At 42.9% G+C, this 22037-nt stretch overlaps 1 protein-coding gene across 1 annotated transcript in view; it reads right to left on the bottom strand.

The window, feature by feature from the left end:
• Positions 1–1890: 1890 nt before the first annotated feature.
• The window catches only part of UST (uronyl 2-sulfotransferase), a gene marked incomplete at its 5' end in the record, with an annotated part of 166995 nt that continues 146848 nt past the window's right edge, over positions 1891–22037 (bottom strand). The window contains one exon of the mRNA XM_082481928.1: positions 1891–2273. Coding sequence (XP_082338054.1) covers positions 1990–2273 — 284 coding nt within the window. The 3' untranslated portion in view covers positions 1891–1989. The remainder of the gene's footprint in view (positions 2274–22037) is intronic.

Genomic DNA, 22037 nt, shown 5'->3' with positions numbered 1-22037 from the left:
GAGGAAACCCTTGGACAGCACATTCGAGCTTAGCCCGAGTTTATATGCCTCGTCCATCACAAAATAACTTTTGCTTGATACTGCAAACGGAAGCATGACCTTGCAGACGGCAGACACACTGCTGAAGCAGCCACAGAACAGGAAGCAAAAATTTCCAGGTAGATGTTTAAGGACATGAGTTAAACAGAGGTACATTGCCCCTGAAGTGTTACTGGGACTCATCCTCGCAAGGAGCTGCAACTGCCCTGCTTCTTTCCTCTGTTCTAGGACAGGAATTTATTGCTATTATCATAGAATCATAAAATTATTTAGGTTGGAAGGGACCTTCAAGACCATCTAGTTCCAACCCCCCTGCCAAGGGCAGGGACATCTCCCACAAGACCAGGTTGCTCAAAGCCCCATCCAGCCTGGCCTTGAACCCTTCTGGGGATGGGGCCTCCACAACTTCCCTGGGCAATTTGTTCCAGTGCCTCACCACACTCAAAGTTAAAATTATCCTCTACTAGTCCAGCTTCCTCTGGCAACAATGGTGCACAAGAGGCCAAGGCCTCATCAAGACCCCCTAATCCTCCCTATTCTGCTACGGAGCAGATGGCCAAATAGCTCTGCCCATTACTGTCCGCAGGTCTGTCACTTCTGCACCACTAGTCCTGGCCGGCTGTCGAGTAGCCAGCAAGCCCGCACGTCACAGGAAATCCCGGGAACACCCACTGTAACGACAGCAGCATGTATCATACTGAAGCTATTCCCCTTTGACCTCCCAGCCTCCATCCCCTTTCTAGTGTTTGCTGATAATACTTGTAGTGATTAACAAGGGCAACTTTCACAGTGACTCTCTTAACAACGTATCACTGAATCGGCTTTGGTTTCACAGAGCATACCTTCTTTTGTTTGTTTTATCATTCTGAAATATTTCAACCAGAGAAGTTGTGTATGTCCACGTTGTTAATTTTACTTCTAACCATGCTAAGAGCAGGCATCTGGTGTTGGCGCTGGTGGGGCAGCTGCGTTCAGCTTCAGATGTGAACAACTAAATTCTGTGATCATAGAAATATGGGTCATGCTTGAGTTCCAGATCATCTAAGTTTTTTAATGAGTGACCTTTTCTGTATCTCTTTGGATTTCTGACCCATAAGAATACTAAAATCTACAAATACCTTTCCTGAACATAAAAAATGTATGCTGCACCTTTTCCTTCAGAGTCTAATAGAAATGTACTCAACTGCAGAAACAAAACTCCACCAGTTAGATAACCCTGCCTTGCACTTTTCATCTGTTGTTGCCATTCACTGACCTGGTAACTTTTTCCACTCTATGAACTAGAAGGGTTTACCAAAAATGTCTGGTTCCTATAAATTGCCTTATGTCCACTAATGTTAATTTGCCAGAATAGCAGCCTTGCTCCTCCCGCGCAGGGCAATTCAGAAGCCATTATCAAGACCCTTTCTGAGCCTGTTATCCCTGCATGTGCACAGACACGGCAATGGCTCTGGCCGTACCACCGGGATATCGAGTGTGCTCTGGGCAGAAAGAGGCACTCTTCCCAAATGGGTTACTGCCCATAGTTCACATTGCTGGTAGTTAATGCCGCAGTGTTATGCAATGAAGACTTGTTTCTGGAGAAAGAGAGAGAAGAGAGTCTGTAAAATTTACTTTTCAAGACCGCCTAATCTATTCTTTTATGTTTTGTAGGTTCCCAGAGGACTACTGTTTACTCCAAAAGTTATTTTGTGATAGACAGTAGATACTTCTCTCTTGAACTACGCTATAGCAAGGATGCTATAGGGCCAACACTTGAACCAATGGATCAAACCTGCAAAACCAGGTATCTCATGATGGCCCCAGCATGTGGGAATGGTCTTTTCCGTTCCATTTCAAATGCTGCTGCGCATTAACTCAGTTCCTTAAGGAATTACTTTAACAATAATTAAAAAAATCTTAAGAAAGCCGGAGGGGTCACCGGAAGAGAAAGGATAGCTCTTCCATCCATCACCTTTTATAGATATCCTCTAGCCATTTTTCATCATCTTCTTCCTCATCATCTATCGGTTCTTCTGTTTCCAGGGGAGAAGGAATGAAGAACTCAGGTCTGGGACGTGCTTTCCTGATATGAGACTTCAGTCCAAACTTGCGCTTTAGGAGGTGGAACTGTTCTTTGACATAGTAATAAAACTCGTATTCATATCTCATGCGTTGGTAGAGGATCTGTATTGCTTCTGGAGAGGGGACGGTCTTTTTCACTGTCACAGTCAGATTCCCAAGTTTCCTATGCTCTGTAAAAGAACCCAAACAAGCAACATGGTGGGTGCTGATTAATGAGACCAGGCCTAAATTCTTTTTTTTTTTTTAAAGATTAAGGCATTGCCCTACTGCATTACTGATACAAATGAGCTCCTTAATAAACAATTTACTTTTAACAAGAGATAAAAAAATATAGGCGTTTGAAGTTAGACTTGGTTGTTTAAATACGGCTAGTTCATGCATGGCATTTGGCATTGCATGTAGTCACTGAGGATCTTAATTGGCAATGGTTATCTAAAAATGCAAATTAGGTCATACCAACTATGAACATAAACTACATGTAGAGAAACCCATAATCTTGCCTAGCTTTGGAAATTTTGCTTGACACATGTGGACAATATATACAGCACACAGCTGAGCTGAACTAATCAGTTATCTCCTACGTGGCATACCACGTCGTGTCTCAGTTGTACTTTATTGTTGGTTCAAATCTAAACAGATATTTATCAACCTGAACCCATCTCAGGCTAGCACCGAAGCATTGTTGGCATCACCACACGACACCTCAAGACCGAATGTGCCTGTTGACTTTTTCTCATCCTGATATACCTGTTAATTAAACTAGACTCATCTTCCTGTTGTGCCCCGGGACCAGAAGATTTCAGTATGTTTTTCTTCACCTGACAACTTTTGCTTTGGTAAACTGAAATAAAACACCTTTATTGTTGATAAAGAATTAGAATTATGAACAAAAATATTGAATTGTCTCTTTGCCTCCTCTCTCAATAGATTATTCTGCCATTGGAAATTATTGTATTTGAACAAGCTGTAAAGCAAACTCCCAAGGCAATCATTTTGCTGTTTTCTACCAGATGGCAACAGGCTCCTAGAGTATCCTCAGTATTTTCTTCTTTTCTAAGACAGAAACGTAATGAAAAGTCAACTGTGAAGAAGAGAACAGAAAAAGCTGGAAGTACTGACCTGTGGCATCACTGTATCCCCCCTAAAAACTGCAACTTTATGAATGTTAGTGGAGATGAATGTTACACTGATGAAGTACTAGTTTCTATAATTAGATTTTCTGAAAGCTCAGTGCTCCAATCCAGGAAGCCTCATGCATTACTCTGAGAGAACATGATGCCCACAGAAATGACTGTAAAAGCCTCAGAATACACCTGCGTCCAGACACGGCAAGATAAATAGGCTTGCATGGAAGCAAGGAGATGCCAGTTTTTGGTTGTGGTTTTTTTTTTTTTTTTTTTTTTGTTCCAGGATAACATCTTGGCTTCTGCTGCTCATTCTTTCCTTAATAATTATATCCTCTATTTGTGCTGCCTCAAATGCCAAACAGAAATCCTCATATTTTACATGATAACGTACATAAACTGTTGCAGTGAAGAAGAGCTGGATTTTGATATGGAAACCTAATTCTTATTGTAACAGCAGTTCTGCAAATTCAATTCAAAAATTCAAATTCAAAAGGGTTGGGCCATGAACCATAGCAAAGAAAAAATTTACATGGAGGAAGCAGACAACAAAGAACATTTGATGTTTCCAACCGGGTCCCAGTGGCAGCGACTACCCTCCCTTCCAGAGGGAGTCCCTGAATCAAAATGGGATTTTATCAAATGCAGAGTTTTGCTCATGTGAGCAGTCCAAATTGAGGTCTTCTGAAGCGCCTGCCAGCAAAGCTAAACACATGCTTAGCAGCTCTACAGAGAAACACATTTTCACAATCACCAACACGTAAGGCTTAAGGGATGGATCGATGGTTCCTGTTAGGAAAAGTGAGTTGTTCTTGGGATTCCACAAGCAATATGTTCAGCCAAGAGAAATAATCAAGAATAACTTTTTAGAGAAGATAGGAATTTTAAGCAAAGGCATACCCATTTATTTCAAGAGGTAATAAAAGATGAGTAAGTCCAGCTAGCAAACACAACAGCAATGATCTTTAGACAAAAAGTTGGAATTAGGCAAGTTTTTAAATCTTGAAAAGTACAACAGAAGAGTAGAGCACAGCTACGTGAACATGAACTACTTTCTTTACATTTTAAAAGATCAATGCTCATATAAATTAGGGTATCCACATCTATAAAGACATTTTAATTTTCACACAATGGACATACATTTTCCTATTTCAGAGTAAAGGAATTAAAGAAAAACAATGGAGAATTGTTCATTTTAATAATACTACACGAGACAGCAAGTGCTGCTGGGCTGACATTGTCATATCCATTTGACTTCCCTGCATCACACACATCTGGTGCAGAAGAAAAAAGCTGTATCTAAAAGAGGTATTTTCCCTCTCAGTTTTGCTTACCAATTACAAGAGTAATCTGAAATGCAGGAAGAATATGATATAAAGAGAGAATAGGTTGACCAGCATCCCAAACATAATGTTGTTCTAAATCACAAAAAAAATTATTTAAAGCATTCATTCTATTATACATTTGTAGTTTTAGTTCCTTCTCTAAAGGAAGAATGTTTTTCATTAGTTGTAACAATTAAAACATGCTGCTCTGTAATTAAATGGAGCTTTTGCACCAAACTTTGTAGTTCTTTACACTGAAATCTCTGTTTCTACTCATATATCTAAGTAATTAAAACAACTTAGTGCAAAGAGTTCTTTGTTCTTTAATTACAGTGATATATGCTCTATACTTCCTGACTGTTCACAGTTTATCAATTTGTATAGTCTTACTTCGATAGGAGCAAAACGATTAAAAGATACAAAAATGGATTTGAAAATAAAGATGCTATCTTTAATGTGCTGTCTAGCTAAGAAAATGTGTAGAGGAAGGATCATGAAATGCTTGTGTTTAAAATAGGCGTTAGCATAGAAAACACTATCTGTAGCTAGTGAATGGTGTGAAATATTTCTGATGAAAATATTTGGGGTTCCCCAAGAGCTTATTCTCTTCTACACCACCTTTACCCATAGACCGGAACAGACCAACAAACGCCTCATCTTTTTAAGTTCTCAGTCAGTTGTTCAAGTTGCCATTGATGTGTGCTAGATGAATACAGTCCAGGCAGGACACTGTACTCAGTCTGTCCTTGGGTGAGAAGGCAACCGCTGCCTTATGACTATTGAGTATTTCAAGAAATTCCTCTTTCTGGTGCTTTAACTGGTAGCTCCCGCCAGCTTTGCAGTCTGGTTTTCTTTACAAACTCAGCAGCAAATATACGCTCCTAAATATTGCATTTATTAAGCCTAAGCCTTTATACTGCTTGCCAACTTCATTTTTATTTTACATAGGTTATTTCTGTTACAGAAAACTCCATTTACCTCGCTGGAAAAAGCTCTTTACTTATAGGGTCCCTCCAGGACTCTAAGCGGGTAAAGCCACTTCTTACAGCTCCAGCTCCCTTTGGTGGCTGCTCCTCCCAGCAGAGAGGGGCACTTGTGCTCAGCCCAGAAGCACTGCCAACGATGACAAGGTGAAAAGGGCTGGACTGTTTTCTTGGGGGGGGAGGTGGGGGGGGGTGGTCAGTGTGGGGCAGGACAAGCCAAAAGGGAATTTACTGGTGGTGTGCCAGGCAGGGAGCAGCCTGCCGGCACCCGCTCTGCCAAAGCAGCCAGGCGTTGCATGCCACCCTCATGGCAGGCAGCGAGACAGCAGCAAAATATACTCCTCCCCTGAATCTGCAGTAGTCATGGCATAGAGGATTCCTGGACGTGTGCAATTCTTCTTTGCCCTATGCACACACCTACATCTATAGATGTATACATACGCACAGCCAGAAACACTCACGCTCTGGAAGGCTATAGGAGCAACGTAGATCTCCTGGCTTCTGCTGCTTCACCTCACAGTATAACCACCAGTAACCGCAGCGCATAAATAGCTGTGAGGTGCTGGTTGTCAGATGGTGCGAGCTGGGGCTGTGCCTGGCTCCAGGCTCAGCCTTTTGATAAAACAAGTGAACTTTGCTTATTTTGCACTTGCATTTTATTTAGCCTGCTTTCTAATCCTAAATATTCTTAAAAGGCTCTTTAGTACAAACATGAATGAAATCACAGAACTGCCCCTTGAAGTCACCTTAACCCCCTCTCCTCATCATAGAAGCAAAATGCAAACATTAGGTAGATCTGGCTTAAAGCCAGAATAACAATCTGCATATGCTACATAAACCCAGCTGTCCCACCAAAGGACCCCCATTTTATGACCTCTGAGACAGCTAACCATATGGAGGGCAACAAACTACACCATTTAGTTTTTAGGGTTATTTTTTTAAACTGTGTTTGCTTTGGCATTCTTTTAAATTACTAAAAAGAACGCACTATACAGTAACCCAACCTCCCAGTGCAGCCTGCTCGTGCCTTGGACTAAGACTAAATTGGTATGCATGGATGAAGAAAATTGAATTCTTTTGCGTTACAGGTGATGAATATTTACTATTACTTTCCCCACTCTCGCTTTTTTCTTTTTTCTTTTTTTTTTAACACAGAAATCAGCGTTACTGCAGCAATCCAAACCATAGGGAAAAGTGGTTTTTGTACTTTGTGGCTCAAAAAAACCTTGGATTGCCATATTTAGACAAAATAATCCTAAATGCATTCTCCACCTCAAAAGAGACTTTCGGAGTGACGCTCGCTCCAGCCCCCTGCCGTCTGGGCGGGTGCGAGGCACAGGATTGCTCCCCAGCGCTGCTCCGCTGCTGCTGGATGAAGCCGCGGGGGGCCCGGCGCCCTCAGAGACCCATCGGGGAGAGGTGAGCCAGGCTGGAGCCAGCGCAGGATGGCTGCAGGCGACTCGCCTGGCTGATGCTTTCGGTGGAAAAACCCCACGCCCAACTCTGCTGCTCTGAGGCTGTGTGAACACGATGGCTGTCGCAGATATAGTAAACTAATTTCCTGGAACTACAGGGGGAGGCCCCGCGTTTCAGTCGTACGCAGCTGAGCTGCGGCACATACCTACTTCTCCACAGTTTTAAATGGAAATAAATGTATGTCACTGTGGTTAGATGTGACGTATGAATTGGCGAGGGCCTCTGCTTGATATGCCACTCAAACGATCGCTGCGGTGCTAAAACAGGGCTGTGATGGCTATGCTAGAAGCCATCTCCCCCCAGAATATCTAACTGCAGCTCAGCATAAATTTTTCTGGCACAACTGATCCGCTTTTCAAACTTGAAATTTTTAGCTGGGCTCTTGATGGGTATCTGGGAAAGGATGGTTTTGGGAGAACAGATGAGATGCCGATGTGTTTGGCACGTGGGCTGTCTTTCTGACGGCCACAGGGCTGCTACTGCTCAGGAGCACACCAGGCACAGGGCAGGTCCCAAGGCAGGAGGAGGGAGGTGGTGCACCATGGCCGTACTGCACAACTGAGTGCCTCACATGGGCTCATGTTTGCTAAAGGAAAGCAGGGATGGTGGAGAAAAACCTAACAGAGTCACAGACCGGGAAGAAGTGTATTAAAACTGTAGAAGTGTATTGCCAAACGTATCCTGGGCTGCATCAGAAGTGCGGCCAGCAGGTCAAAGGAGGTGATTCTGGCCCTCTACTCCACTCTTGTGAGACCCCACCTGGAGTACTGCATCCAGCTCTGGAGTCCCCAACATAAGAAGGACATGGACCTGCTGGAGTGTGTCCAGAGGAGGGCCACGAGGATGATCCGAGGGCTGGAGCACCTCTCCTATGAGGAGAGGCTGAAAGAGTTGGGGCTGTTCAGCCTGGAGAAGAGAAGGCTCCGGGGAGATCTTATTGCAGCCTTCCAGTACCTAAAGGGGGCCTGCAGGAGAGCTGGGGAAGGACTTTTTACTAGGGCATGTAGTGATAGGACGAGGGGGAATGGCGTTAAACTGGAAGAGGGCAGGTTTAGATTAAACATTAGGAAGAAATTTTTTACTTTGAGGGTTATAAGGCACTGGAACAGGTTGCCCAGAGAGGTTATTGAGGCCCCATCCCTGGAGGTGTTCAAGGCCAGGCTGGACATGGCCTTGGGCAACCTGGTCTAGTGGGAGGTGTCCCTGCCTATGGCATGGGGGTTGGAACTCGATGATCTTCAAGGTCCTTTCCAACCTAAACCATTCTATGATAAAACCCAAAGTTGATGAAGTAAGCAGTAATTTGTCCCACAGCATCTACTAGCTTTGTCTGCCTGAAATACTATAAATCCCAATTATTAACCTCCTTACTGCTAGTTTACTCTCTTAGATATTCACATCAGCAAAATAAGGTGTAACTTTTAACACGTAGATAAAGATTAGACACTCGTGCATACTGAGGACAGTTATGCTAGGCTCACTTGCAATGCTTGCTTTGTTTTAGCATTTCTGTCCTAAATTATTAGGCTGCTTTGATGACATGGAATGACTCCTAACTCCAAGGGGTTAGGAGAACTCTAGCCCACTAGCACACAGCAATGTCCTGTCTCCTAAAGGTCAGATGCGGATCACTCTGAAAGGACATATCTCCTGGGGTCATGGAAACACCCAGAACTCCAGAGACCTGCAATCCTAGGCAAATCGGATGTCCTGTTTATCAAACAGGGATCTTGGGAGCAAATACACCACACTGTAATTAGCATGGACACTGCAAAGCGACAGCTGCCAATGACAGAAACTGAAACAGGTGAGACAGTTCGGCAATGCTCTTTCTTACCACTACAATGAATAAGGAAACCAGAGGGAAGAATAATGTCACTGTTAACCTAATATAATTTCATTACTAACATTAACATGGACAAAGTGCAGGGAGCTCAGAGAACGATAACCTGGCAAAGAAAAATGGAGGGATGCCAAAACAGAGATTAGCCAGGAAGAGCTCACAGAGATAATCTGAAAGACACATAATCAAACAACTACTAATGCTCAAGGATGTAAACACCATGGAGACATGGCACAAAATCAGAACAAGGAAGAAACATGAAAAAAAAGAAAAAGAAAGAATAATATTAGTGATAAATGTAAAAAGTACCTTGGGCCAATAAGGCTGAAAGTAACAAAAGAAACATCTTACTACAGTATGCAAATAACATATATTGGGAATACATTGCAGAGGTCAACACTGCCCTGGCCTGGCTGTCAACTGGATAACGTAACAGTGATATGCATCCAATGGCAATCTGAAATACTACTTAAGCTATTGAAGGCATTATATCCCTATTACGCAACACTTGCCTTACAACGCATTCAGCAATATAACTTTCCCCATACTTTGTAAACAGCTACCACTCTCTGAGGTCTCTTCTCCAGCCACTAAGTATTCATCATGAAATCTCCATCTCTCCTCTTGGAAACTTCACGGTGTTATGCCTTTGCTCCTACCAGTTCAGAGCTGGGGATGCAACAACATGGATTTACAGCTGCATGGGACACCTCCTGCACCACACACTACCTCTGCTGCTGCCCCAGCCTGGAAATCTGCTGTATTTCACACATGATCAGATAACAAATCTCAACAGGATCTTCTAAAAGACTCCTTTATTTGGTGCACTTTTTAAATGTTGCATTCCCAGTTAAGGTAAGTTAAACAAAGCAGGAAAAAAAAAAAAAGGCTGAAAATTAACCCACGTTGGTAGAGCAAAAAGGCAGATTCTTATGAGAATGTGGTCAGGTACTTTTATTGCTGTTAAGCAATTTCTAAGTTGAACTAGACAGAGTTGGAGGTGCCAAAACCAAAGTCATCTGCAGAGGAAATGCCAGGATTCTCTATTTCGAGTTGCCGAAATAATTGCCACGGTTGCAGTTCATATGCAATTTTAAATGTATCTGTTATAGCTGTGTAAGTATTATTGAACGGATCCAGTCGAATCTGGATCTGACAAAACCATAATTTAAAAATAGGTTCTTACAGATCGCTTGGGAACAGTGTTGCATAGTAGGTTATGCAGATACTAACACTAGTATTTTTTTTCAGAGAGAAGAGAAAGTTGCAGTGATCAGGACGAATTTCAGCAGTGCTCACGAACAGGAAAAGCTTCACCACAGGTATGTTATGCAGAAAATCCGCAGAGATATAGCCCGGGACTTAAGAACCTACAGCAGGCATCTTGCCTTTGTGTTTTGAGTCACAGTAGGTTGCTATCTATGATTTTGTCCACAAAAAGGAAGCAATGGAAGAGGCGTGCTGTGCAAGCTTAAGATGTCTAAGAGGGATGGAGCGAGGTGGAGGTGTCTTTATTTCCATATATAGTACTGATGAGTGCAACACTGGCATATAGCATCCAGTTTTGTAACCACATCCTAAATCAGGCAGGGTATGAAAACAGCCTCAGAATGAATACTGGGGTTGGAAGGGACACTTTAGAGAAAGATGATAAATTCATTCTGGTCAGCTTACCAAAAAAAGAAGATTGAGAGGTGACTTGTTTACAGTATCTGCATATTTTCATGGTGAGAAAACTATGGATACTGAAGGGCTGGAAGCAGAAACCAGAGAAATGCGGACTGGAAGTAAGGCACAGCTTTTTAAAGTGGTGAAGGTGATGAATCACAAGAACAAACCAAAAAGAGTTGATTTGCTATCACTTGATATTTTTACATCAAAGCTGCGTAACTTAACCAACCCCAGTTACTGATCTCTGTGCAGAAGAAGAGAAACTTTGTGGCCTGTAGCACACGAGAAGCCAAGCTGAATGACCCAATGGTCCATTTAGGTCTTCCAGAGATGGAAGTTCCAAACATCTTGCACGCGTCAGCTTCCAAGTTCAGAGCACCACTTGCTAAAGCCTTTTTGTCAGTGCCTTTGAGAAACCTCAATGTGAATGTCATTTTTTAGAAGATGTCTGAACACCTAATCTGCTACCTTTTCCAGTCATTGGCCATTCAAACCTAGTGGTCACCACCCTGCAGTATCAGGCCTTGCAGGAATGTGAAGTAACAATTTATTTTTTTTAAAAGTTTGAGAATATGGCCTTAAAAATTATTAATTTTAAGTGCTGCCTCTTTCTGTCTTCCTAGAGCATACATATGACTGCTTATTGCTTTATATAAGAATAACTACTGAAATGAGAAACAAAAGAGAAATAGTAACTGGGACTAAAGTAACGGCCAATAATAAAATTTATGCATTGCCAAGGTAAAACCACTACTGATAGGGTATACAGGACTGGAAGATGCACATTACTATATGATAGCCGCTATTAAAATGGAGGAAAAAAGAAAAAGGTATCAGTTCTCTTCTCCCCTGTGAGAAAGCGGCCAGTTCTAAGATTTTCTCCGAACTGTGTCCGCACACAGACAACTGAAAGCCCTGTAATTGCTTTATTTCTTATTATTGCAAGTTACAGGCGGTCAAGAGAAAATTCTCTCTTTTGCCCTTAGGTTCTTTTGTGTATAATGAGCGACTAAAGGCGGCCAGGGGCTGAGGCACTGGTGAAGAAGGAAGAATGCTACCAGAGTAGAAACAACACACTGTTCCTTTCAAGTTCACCCCCTCCTGGCCCACAGCCCGCGACTGCCTTGGCCAGCCGCCAGGGTATCGGGACAAAGGCTTCCTCCTCTGGCCAAAACCTAGGAAAAGGGTCCGTTGTTTAACACAGGCAGACTTGTTTCAGCAAGAGAAAAAACTAAAAAGAAGGGGAATTATATTAACTGGAAGTCCTGGGAGAGGAGTGTAATCTCCTAGTGTGGCTAATGCAATTCTCACCCCATGCTTTTCCCGGAGAGGGAACATCTTGATCCTCTACTGTTCAGGCTAGAAGGCAAAGTATAGCCTCAACAGGGCTAAAGCCATAAGGCTGCCAGGGTCTTCAATTCCCCTGAGGTTACTATGAACTAGAAACAAGAATGCATCTTTCCTCCTTTCAGGAAGCCACAGAAGACCCACTGCTCCCCTCCATGCCTGCACTAATAAGCTCACGTGAAAGGCGAGCGTCCTCACTCATAAAAAGACAGAAATGTCTATGCACCTCACAGAAGGTGAAGAGTCCGACAGAAAAATAAGCCAAACATTTAGCTATCTCAGGATTTCACAGTGACCGAGGCTCCTCCGGATTTCACAAAGTCATTAAACCCAAGTCAAGGTGAATTCACACCTGAGCTTTTTGCCATCTGTCCAACAGAGCCTGCAGCCTGAGTCTGCGATGGGGAACTCGGGACACTTGGGGTTTGCTGCAAGCTGAGAGATCGTGCCCCTCCCTGAAACCTCCAGGGCAGATGCTGTTGCAGAAGTTAGAGACGCACACAGTGGCTCTTCATGCCAACCTCAGCACTTCTTTAGCAGCACCACCACAGGTGAGGGATGAGGGCTTGAAAAAGGTAGAAGAAAATCCCTAGGTCTGGCATGACCCATTTGATTCTGAGCAGCGAAGCGCCTGGGTGAGGTGAGCTACCTCAGAGGCTGTCTCACAGGATGCAAGGTCTCAGTGAGCTGTGGCAGGAGACTTCCCCTAGCAATTATTTGTATGTCTGAGAGTTTTCAGAAGCAGGCCCCAATTCAAGGAGAAGTGTGATTTTAATCTGCTTGGGTTAATATAAATGAAAACAGGACATTTTTAGGTGCTTAGATGCTGTTCAAACACCACTGAAATTTACACGTGCACGTACGTGCTCTGTAGTCCAGGCAATAGATTTTCCTCCTGAAGGGGGTGGGAAAGGCATTTCTGACACATGAGACTGAGACATTTGCAGACGAAGGCCTCCCTATGCACCCCGTGCATCTGCACCAGCCAGTAGCAAAGCCAGCCTCCCCCATAGTACCTCTCATCTGTCTCCAATGACTTACGTGATCAGCTCCAGCACACCTTGACCGTTTCTGCTCGTGCGTCAGTGCCAAGAGCAATCCATTGAGGAAACAGTATTTGCTCAACGATCCTTTTTAATTCAACTCCCATTTAGCATTACTGTGCTGACAGGGAAGAGATACATGGGCACATCGTTCTTCCATCTATCATCTGGTTTACAGGACATATATTCTCAGTAGCCTTAACTCTATTGCAGGTTAAAGGAATTAGCTGAGTACTGTGAAAACACCCATGAATCAGAATGGGAGATTTACAGAGCATGAAAAGCCACTGCTCCTGCACTTAGTCCTGCAAATTGTCTTATGTCTGCAGTGTTTCAATCAGTAGTTTCATTCCAGTCTTAGAGAGACTGGCTAGTATCAAAGTTTCCAGGATGACTGCACTGTTTTGATTTAATGACAATACTAGCCCTGACTTAATGACTACTGTGCTTCAAGGTTATACTGCACAAAACTTTCCCTTGTGCTTAAGAAAACAGGAGATAAAATGACCTGCTGTCTTTTTCCATTTCAGTATTTATGGGCACACGTAAAGATTAACACCTCTGAATGAGGATAAAATGGGACAGAAACCAGGAAGGATGGGACAGCAATTAGGAAGAACTCTTCAAGAAAAACCAATTTTGGCAGGGAGCAAGGTTACTAAAAAGAACCCCAAACCTGCAACAAACCAAGCTTTTGTTGAAGAATCTTGCCATTTTCTACATTGTGATCTTCAAGAGTGGCAAAATAACGGCCCCCAACGTTATTCATGAGACATACAATGTTAAGAGTTGCATCGAGATAAAGACAGAAACCCTGTTGTGGTGGGTTGATCCCAGCCAGCAGCCAAGCACCCACGCAGCTGCTTGCTCTCTCCCCCTGCCCCCACAATGGGACGAGGGAGAGAACAGGAAGAATGAAAGCGAGAAAACTTGTGGGTAGAGAGAAGGACAGTTTAATAGGTGGTGGGGAAAAAAAAAAAAAAAGTGATGCAAAGGAAATCCCTCACCACCTCCCACAGACAGGCCAATACCCAACCAGTCTCTGGGCAATGGCCACCTTGGAAGTCAAAAACCCCTTCTTCCTCCTCCACCCCTGCTTTTATTGCTGAGCATGATGTTAGATGATACAGACTATCCCTTTGACCAATTTGGGTCAGCTGTCCTGGCTGTCTCCCATCCCAACCTCTTGCCCATCCCCAGCCTGCTGACTGAGGGGGCAGAGTGAGAAGCAGAGAAGGCCTTGATGCTGTGCAAGCTCTGCTCAGCAACAGCCAAAATACAGCTTCATTTTAGCCACAAATGCAAAACCCAGCACTACCTAGGCTGCTATAACCTAATCCAGAGCCAGCAGAGTAAAAATGGCTGCTGTCAGGTGTGGGCAAACCTGACACACCTGTCTCTAGGAAATGTAAAATACACACAAAATACGTACGTAATGCATACAACAGGCACAATGGCTCAGATGAAGTATCCACTTAGTAACTGTTCAGAGTTCAAATTCATTCAAATGAATGGTGGTCAGTAGCGGATGCTTGCAGCAGTGGCAGAGGCACAGAGAGCGTTCTCCCCCAGTGCCGTCTCGCAGCTTCTGGTGCTGGGTTGTTTAGCCTGGAGAAAAGGAGGCTGAGGGAAGACCTTATCGCTCTCTACAACTACCTGAAAGGAGGTTGTAGTGAGGTGGGCGTCAGTATCTTCTCCCAGGTAACAAGCGACAGGACAAGAGTAAATAGCCTCAAGTTGTGCAGGAGGAGGTTTAGATTGGATATTAGGAAAAATTTCTTCACCAAAAGGGTTGTCAAGCATTGGAACAGGCTGCCCAGGGAAATGACTGAGTCACCATCCCTGGAGGTATTTAAAAGACAGGTAGATGTGGTGCTTAGGGACATGGTTTAGTGGTGGACTTGGCAGTGCTAGGTTAACTGTCGGAGTTGGCGATCTTAAAGGCCTTTTCACACCTAAACGATTCTATGTCTATTTTAAACTTGTAAAAACTGATTCTCCCTGAGAAATCTCTTTGCACAGTTCATTTTTTGTTTCTAGCATATCCCACTTCAGTTGTCTCTTTTCCAAACTAGAAGGTGTATTTATTAAATTTATTTTCCTATGAAAGCCATTCCACGTCCCTGACAATCTCCCTTGCTCCTGCTTCATACCTTTTTGAGATGGTGTGATTAGAGCTACAAATAATTAACGGAAAAAGCTGCAATTTGTGGTTAAAAACCATACAACATAACTCATTTTAACTTTTTTCATATTTAAGAATCAGAAGGAAATGATAACCTATGTGCCTTTGCCACAGATTTGAACTGTTGCTTATCCCAAAGCACAGACTGAGAATACTTCTTTTACCTTAAAAAACAAGGCAATTCAGAAGGGCAAGAGATTTCTTCAAATTCATTGGCTAAATCTAAATGGAAGAGGGGAAACTGCAAGTAAATTTAACTTACCTGGTAAAGTAACACAGAATATATAATTAAGAACCATTAGTTAACACTTCAGTGCCCAATTTCAACAGATACTCCTCAACACAACAAATTTGATTCTGAATCTATGAAATCCTCTTCAATTTGCTAAGCTTATCAGAAGAATAAATGCCTAAATTTCACTCCTGCCCAACAGTTCAAAGGAATCCTGAAATCATAAATGATCAGCTCCTTAAAATCTGCAGACAGAATGCACCACTGAATATATTCTGGTTTTGTTTTTTGTTGTTTTTTTTTTTTTTTTTTAAACAGAATATTTTAACGAAGTTCTGTGGAAAACATGACAAAAAAGTTTTCTGAGAGAATGGTACATTCAGGGTTTCTATAGTAACAAAAACAATGAAAAAAAAATAAAATCAAGGGAGTTTTGTAAAGGCCTGTCCAAAAAAAAAAAAATCAAAAATTCATCTCTAGGAGGCTTGGCATACATTTACATAGAAAGGACACCTACTGCATTGGATGTGTATATGCACTTACACATGGCAACAGGGCCTAAGGCACATGTTTTGTCCTTAGTGCTGAGTATATGGGTCACAGAACCCAGTTCAGTGTCTAGATGGAGGCCAAGTTCTCCTGTAAGCCTGTGGGTGCTGGGAATATGAAATTGTGACTCCAAGCTTTTTTAAAATACATTCCTTACAGGCTACTCTGTTGTGGCCAGTGACTATCGTTATCAGTTTCTAAACAAACACGCTAATCCTGGCACATCACCTTCAGCTGACACTTCATCCATCTGCTTGCCACACTGGTGGACAGCATTTCTGGCACATTCCTAGAGCATTTAATTTTGTTAAGTACATTTACTGAAGAAACAAAAGCCCCTAAACTGAACAAATATAGAGTCCTCATAAATATAACTGCTTTTTTGTTGTTGTTGTTTTTTTCAGTTGGTCTGAATAACAGTGGGAAATGAAAAACCACAAGGCTGAAGGAAGTGAAGGGACTATTTATGTAGCATGGGAAAAATTAAACTGAGATTCAACACTTTAAAGTGGGTGACATCTGTTTATCAAAATACTTTTGTTGTATCTCTTTTGCCTTGATTACCCAGTCTGCCTGCTAAGACTTAGAAACAGGGATGCAATGCTAGATTTGTCCTTTCATTTTTGTGGGAATTTGTGTAGGTTCTGACACTACTTTGAAATCAAAATGTTGGTCGGGCATTGCCAATTGCTAACAAAATATACCAACGTATTATACACCATTTCTTCACAAAATTACTCACACATGCATATAATATGAAGAGATGTGTGGGACCTGGAATTTTTCCCTTTCTGCACATGAGGTACAAAGTGTCTATGTGCTAACCTTTTATTTCTGTTAAAACAAAACCTGTTGAACAAGTGGGATGTACACCAAGATGTGGTCTGGAAGGATAACAGAAGCAGCCTGTGAACTGAATAGCTGAATTAAGCGGGAGCTCAAACCATTGATTTCTGCAAGTAGTTTGCAAAAACATGCACCAAGGAAAATAATTTTCAGCAATTCAAAGCAGAACCTTTGGCTAAGTGGTGAGTCTGCCCTTAAAATAGGCTAAACAATGTGTTCTGCCACTGCACAAAGTACTGGAGCCTACCAGGGACCACATGCCATATTCCACCAGCAGCAGCAGACAGTGCCAAGTAAACGCTGAAATTCAATATCCAGACAAATACGCCTTGCAACTTCACTACTCTCCTGTTAATAAAAGTTCTAGATGAACTGGGCTGACATTTTTGGTAAGTTGTTTGCTAAAGTACAAGAGAACAGACTGAGATTTCTTGCTATCAGCCACCTGCATTAGCATAGCTGCACCAAACAGACAAGGTTGTACAAGCTGCAATTTATTCCTGTTATTTTCAGTGAATAAGAGCTGAAAAAATTTGACTATGAAAAGGGTTTTCAGTCCCATAGGAACTGTTCTTGGCATATCAGGATGTATATATATGTATATCAGGATGTGTGTATATGTGTGTACATATACATGCCTATCAGGGTAATGTCTTTCTCTCAAGGACCTGGACACCAACAGCACTCAACTCACCCTTTTTCACCATGCTGACTGGAAAGAACAGTTTGCCATTTGCAAACAAACCAAAATAATCTTAACAACAGAAATCTGTTTCGTTGTACTTAAAAAGGCTTATACATTTTCTATGCTAAGCATCTCACTTGGTCATTAAAGAAAATCAATTGTTTTAACACACAAAATCATGGGCTAAACTATGTACCTAAAACCAGGAAAGCCTACGATCTCTTCAAAGTGCTATGTGGCATCCAGGATTCCCAGATTATACCCTGTCTCTAACGCCTTTTAATTGCCATCACAGGCACTCAAAATTTATTCACCACTTACTGAACTAAATTAAGAACAGGAACAGATAGGATAAGAATCTAAAGGGACACACCCCACCCCCCCCACCCAAAAGGTCCACAAATCCTGAAATAACCCTAAGGAAGACATGGAAAACAGTATTACCTGACGCCTTTACAGTGAAACTGGACAAACCCTAGTCCCTATGAACCAGGATTCAGTGCAGAAAAACAGACTGAGGACTTCTCAAACACTGAAACATAAGCTGTAAACAGTGCAAGACCAGAGACCCATCTCACATGCTGCATACAAAAAGCCTTGGAGAGAACATGGAAGAAGCAACTGGTGAAATTACCTCGCTGTCAAATACCGGAGCAGGTTTGTTTGACCACTGTCCCCTACCCCAGCTGGTCCTGCCATGCTTCACCCTCTTCAAGATCCTTTCATATCCAAACTCCTTCACCAGGTTCCCTGTCTTCTGCAGTTCATTCATTCTAAGCACTCTTCTAGCAGCTGCTGTAGTCACCACGCAGGGGTTTATCAAGAGTTTAGTAGACTAGATCTTTGTCTTCATTCATCTCCTTTGCTCCTGGCAAAGAAGTCCTGGGCTTCTGCAATGTTTCTTTGCCCCAGAGGGAACTAGGTCATAGACATTGCTCTGGAAACACTGCAGGAAAAGATACTACCAAGGGTGCTAGAAAACCCCCAAACAAACCCCCCAAAAAGCACCAAACAATTCCACCAAAAGATTAGCTCAAATAGCACTCAATGATGCACGGATCTATCGGATAGACATGATATAAAATTTTTTATATGCATACTTCATCCTTGCTCCTACAAACACTATTGTGTGCCAACGCCTTGACAGCATCCATCTCTACCCAACTGTATACCAGTATACAGCACGAGTGCTGAACTCCAGACAGACGCTCAGGGCATCAAACCAACCCCTAGAGAGATAAACAGCCATTTACCTCTCTTGACTAATCATGCAGAGAGTTGTTTCCCTGGTACATAATTTAAGCACCTGACATTAGTTAATGTCAATACCCAGTGAGGTAAACCACGTTTGTCAGCTGCCTGAAGACCCTTCAAAGATCAGTCACGGCTACTGTGAAATTGGCAGCGCACTTACAGGGACGGTAGAGAGCGGAAGAAAACTTAAAAATAAAAATAAGGCTTCAATGCCCAGCAAAATATTTAGTGGCATTTAGGTCAAAACAGTTTTCTGTGAATATTTTCATTCAACATTTTAAATGAATTTATTTTGGCTACACTCTCATTCCTGTCATATTCAATTTCCACTAGCTTTTAGGAGATGTATATTATATATCAGCCACACATTAATCCCACACTCTCGTTTTATGTAACAGAAAAAGCACATGTTCTTGCCCAAGCAGTAAACCTCCAAACTTGCTAACATCCCGAAAGCCCTGAGAGTGCAGCTCTGCAAAGCACTGGGGGCTCTGGCCAGATTGTGACCACACGTGCTCCTTGCAAGGCAGGCGTGCGCCAAATACTCTGCTGCAGCAACGTCAGCGTGCTCCATGTCTTCCCTCAACACAGGCCCAACACAACCTGCCACCAGGCTCTCCCAGCAACTTGTGTTGCACTTCTTTCTGGCTAGAAATAAACAAACGATGAAACAACCCACCCCCTCTCTCCCCCTTTTATTTTTTTTTGCTCAGCCCAACGGTGCTCTTTGTCCATCTCCTTTCCCCCCTTCCACTCTACAAAAAGCAATAAAACAAATAACGTAGCTGACTGGAAATGAATCAAAGCAGTCAAGCAGCAGAAGACAAGCATACAAAGAATACAAAGCAGTCAAGACAAGCATACAGATTTTGTTCTAAGCTCTGCATTTGCATGCTCTGTAATATCAAAAATTTAATACTCATAATGATTTACAGGTATGTATGCACCCTAAGCACAGCAATACATGACACAATAATAAAACTTCATAGACCTTCCAAAACTCAATTGAAAGAAACACTATGGAAGACAACAGACCACTACAATTACCTCGTTTAAGATTTTCACAACACAAAGTATTAGATGGAATCATACTGCAAAAGGCACAGGAATGGGGTATACTGTTTTATCATTGACATGGCAGAACACAAGAAATAAGGTTTCTTTCTATGGTGGATGCACAGAGCTGATTAATCCCACAGTTACAGGGAAGCCAGACCAGAGGAGTCAAAGAAAGCTATGGGGAAAGCAAATGGATTGTGAAGAGAGAATTTCAGGGCCTGAGAACAGAGCAGGAGCGCTTGCGTGGGCAGATGCTGCTCCAGACCTTCAGCAAGCAGCAAAGCAGGGAGGGATGGGTAAATGCTGGGGTTTACTTGTTTTAACTGGAGCAATTGGAGGAAGATGACAATTTAAGGCACTTCCCCCTGGACAGCATTTCCATTTCTCCTGAGTCTTCAATTATTATTTTCTTTCTCTTCAAGCCCTCATTTCCCCTGAGTATGCACTCATCAGCAACTTGCATTCCCCAGAAGTCCTCCCACTAGCTATCTGGAAAGACATTCATGCTAGCGGGCATAACACTCTTCTAACATGTAGATGCTTTTAAAACCACAAGTCATCTTCAGAAACCAAATTGCATGGAGGTGCATGAAGAATTCCTCCAAGACCTCTTTTGGAGGCAAGTGAATTCAGCCAACTCAAAAACATCAGCAGTAGTTTCAACCCAGTAAGCATGTTTGGTATTCTCAAAACCTTCCCCCAAACCACACACCTCTTTGCACGTGCACTTCTTTTAAAAATATTATTTTCTTGGTCTGTTTCTACGCTCACTTTTTGCCCTCAGCCTGTATGATAAAAATGTTTTCTGGGTGAGCCCTGAAGAACCAAGCAGATCAAACACTAATGCTCATATGGAATTTATTTGGGGGGGCGGGGGGGGAAATCCCTTAAGTTGAGTAGTTATGTTATTTTGAACTGCTTTTATATTTTATGCATACATAGTGGAGCTGGAATTTCAGGGCTGGCTCTTGTTTGCATTCATCATGAAACATTTGTTATATGAGCTGCTGCTACTGCTACCAAAACAGCTGCTGCTCACTGCTACAAAACCAGAAACCAACTCAACAGTTTCTTTCATAGAATCATAGAATGGTTTAGATCGGAAAGTACCTTCAAGATCATCTAGTTCCAACCCCCCTGCCATAGGCAGGGACACCTCCCACTAGGCCAGGTTGGTCAAAGCCCCATCCAGCCTCGCCTTGAACACTTCCAGGAACAGGGCATCCACAGCTTCCTGGGGAATTTGTTCCAGTGCCTTACCACCCTCAGAGCGAAAAATTTATTCCTAATATCTATTTTAAATCTCCCTTCTTCCAGTTTAAATCCATTACCCCTTGTCCTGTCACTACACATCCTTGTAAAAAGTCCCTCTCCAGCTTTCTTGTAGGTGCCCTTCAAATACTGGAAAGCTGCTATAAGGCATCCCCAGAGCCTTCTCTTCTCCAGACTGAACAACCCCAACCCTCTCATCCTGTATTCACAGGAGAGGTACTCCAGCCTCATCTTCGTGGCCCTCCTCTGGACCTGCTCCAACAGGTCCATGTCCTTCTTATGCTGGGGATTCCAGAGCTGGATGCAGTACTCCAGGTGGGGTCTCACAAGAGCGGAGTAGAGGGGCAGAATCCCCTCCCTCGCCCTGCTGGCCACGCTTCTTTTGATGCACCCTAGGATACGGTTGGCCTTCTGGGCTGTGATCGCACATTGTTGGCTCATGTTGAGCTTTTCATCAACCAACACCCCCAAGTCCTTCTCCTCAGGGCTGCTCTCAATCCATTCTCCACCCAGCCTGCATTTGTGCTTGGGATTGCCCTGGCCCATGTGCAGGACCTTACACTTGGCCTTGTTGAACTTCATTAGGTTTGCACAGGCCCACCTCTGGGCCTTTCTTCCTCTGGTAGATCTAGCTGGCAAATGAGGCTTGGTGTTTCTGCAGAAAAATTACCTTTGTTTGGCTTCACCATCATCCTTGCCACCTTTTGCCTACCCAGAACACAAACTTGAAAGAGAAAGGATAAGAGCAGGTACATACTGATGCTCCTGAATCACCTACAGCTAAACGTAGATCAGAACTACAGCTGTATGAACTCCCTGCTTGGCAGCTAGGGCAGCATCTGAAATGTGAATGTCTTTCCTCCAGTTGCTCTTGAGATTTAGCCAGGATTTAGCCTTTATGTCCTGCGTCACCATTTTCTGCCATCTGGAAAAACTAAGCCATGGCTTAATCTAGCTTAGCATAAAAATTTCTTTGCCATAGAAATGCTGCTGCCCAGTGGCTAGGGCCATCTGCTTTCCTGCGCACAAAAAAATACCCA

This window comes from Vanellus vanellus (assembly GCF_965231255.1).
Source record: "Vanellus vanellus genome assembly, chromosome: 3".
Classification (NCBI taxonomy): domain Eukaryota; kingdom Metazoa; phylum Chordata; class Aves; order Charadriiformes; family Charadriidae; genus Vanellus; species Vanellus vanellus.
Note: the sequence above shows the minus strand (reverse complement) of the source record. Positions and strands in the feature narration are given on the sequence as shown.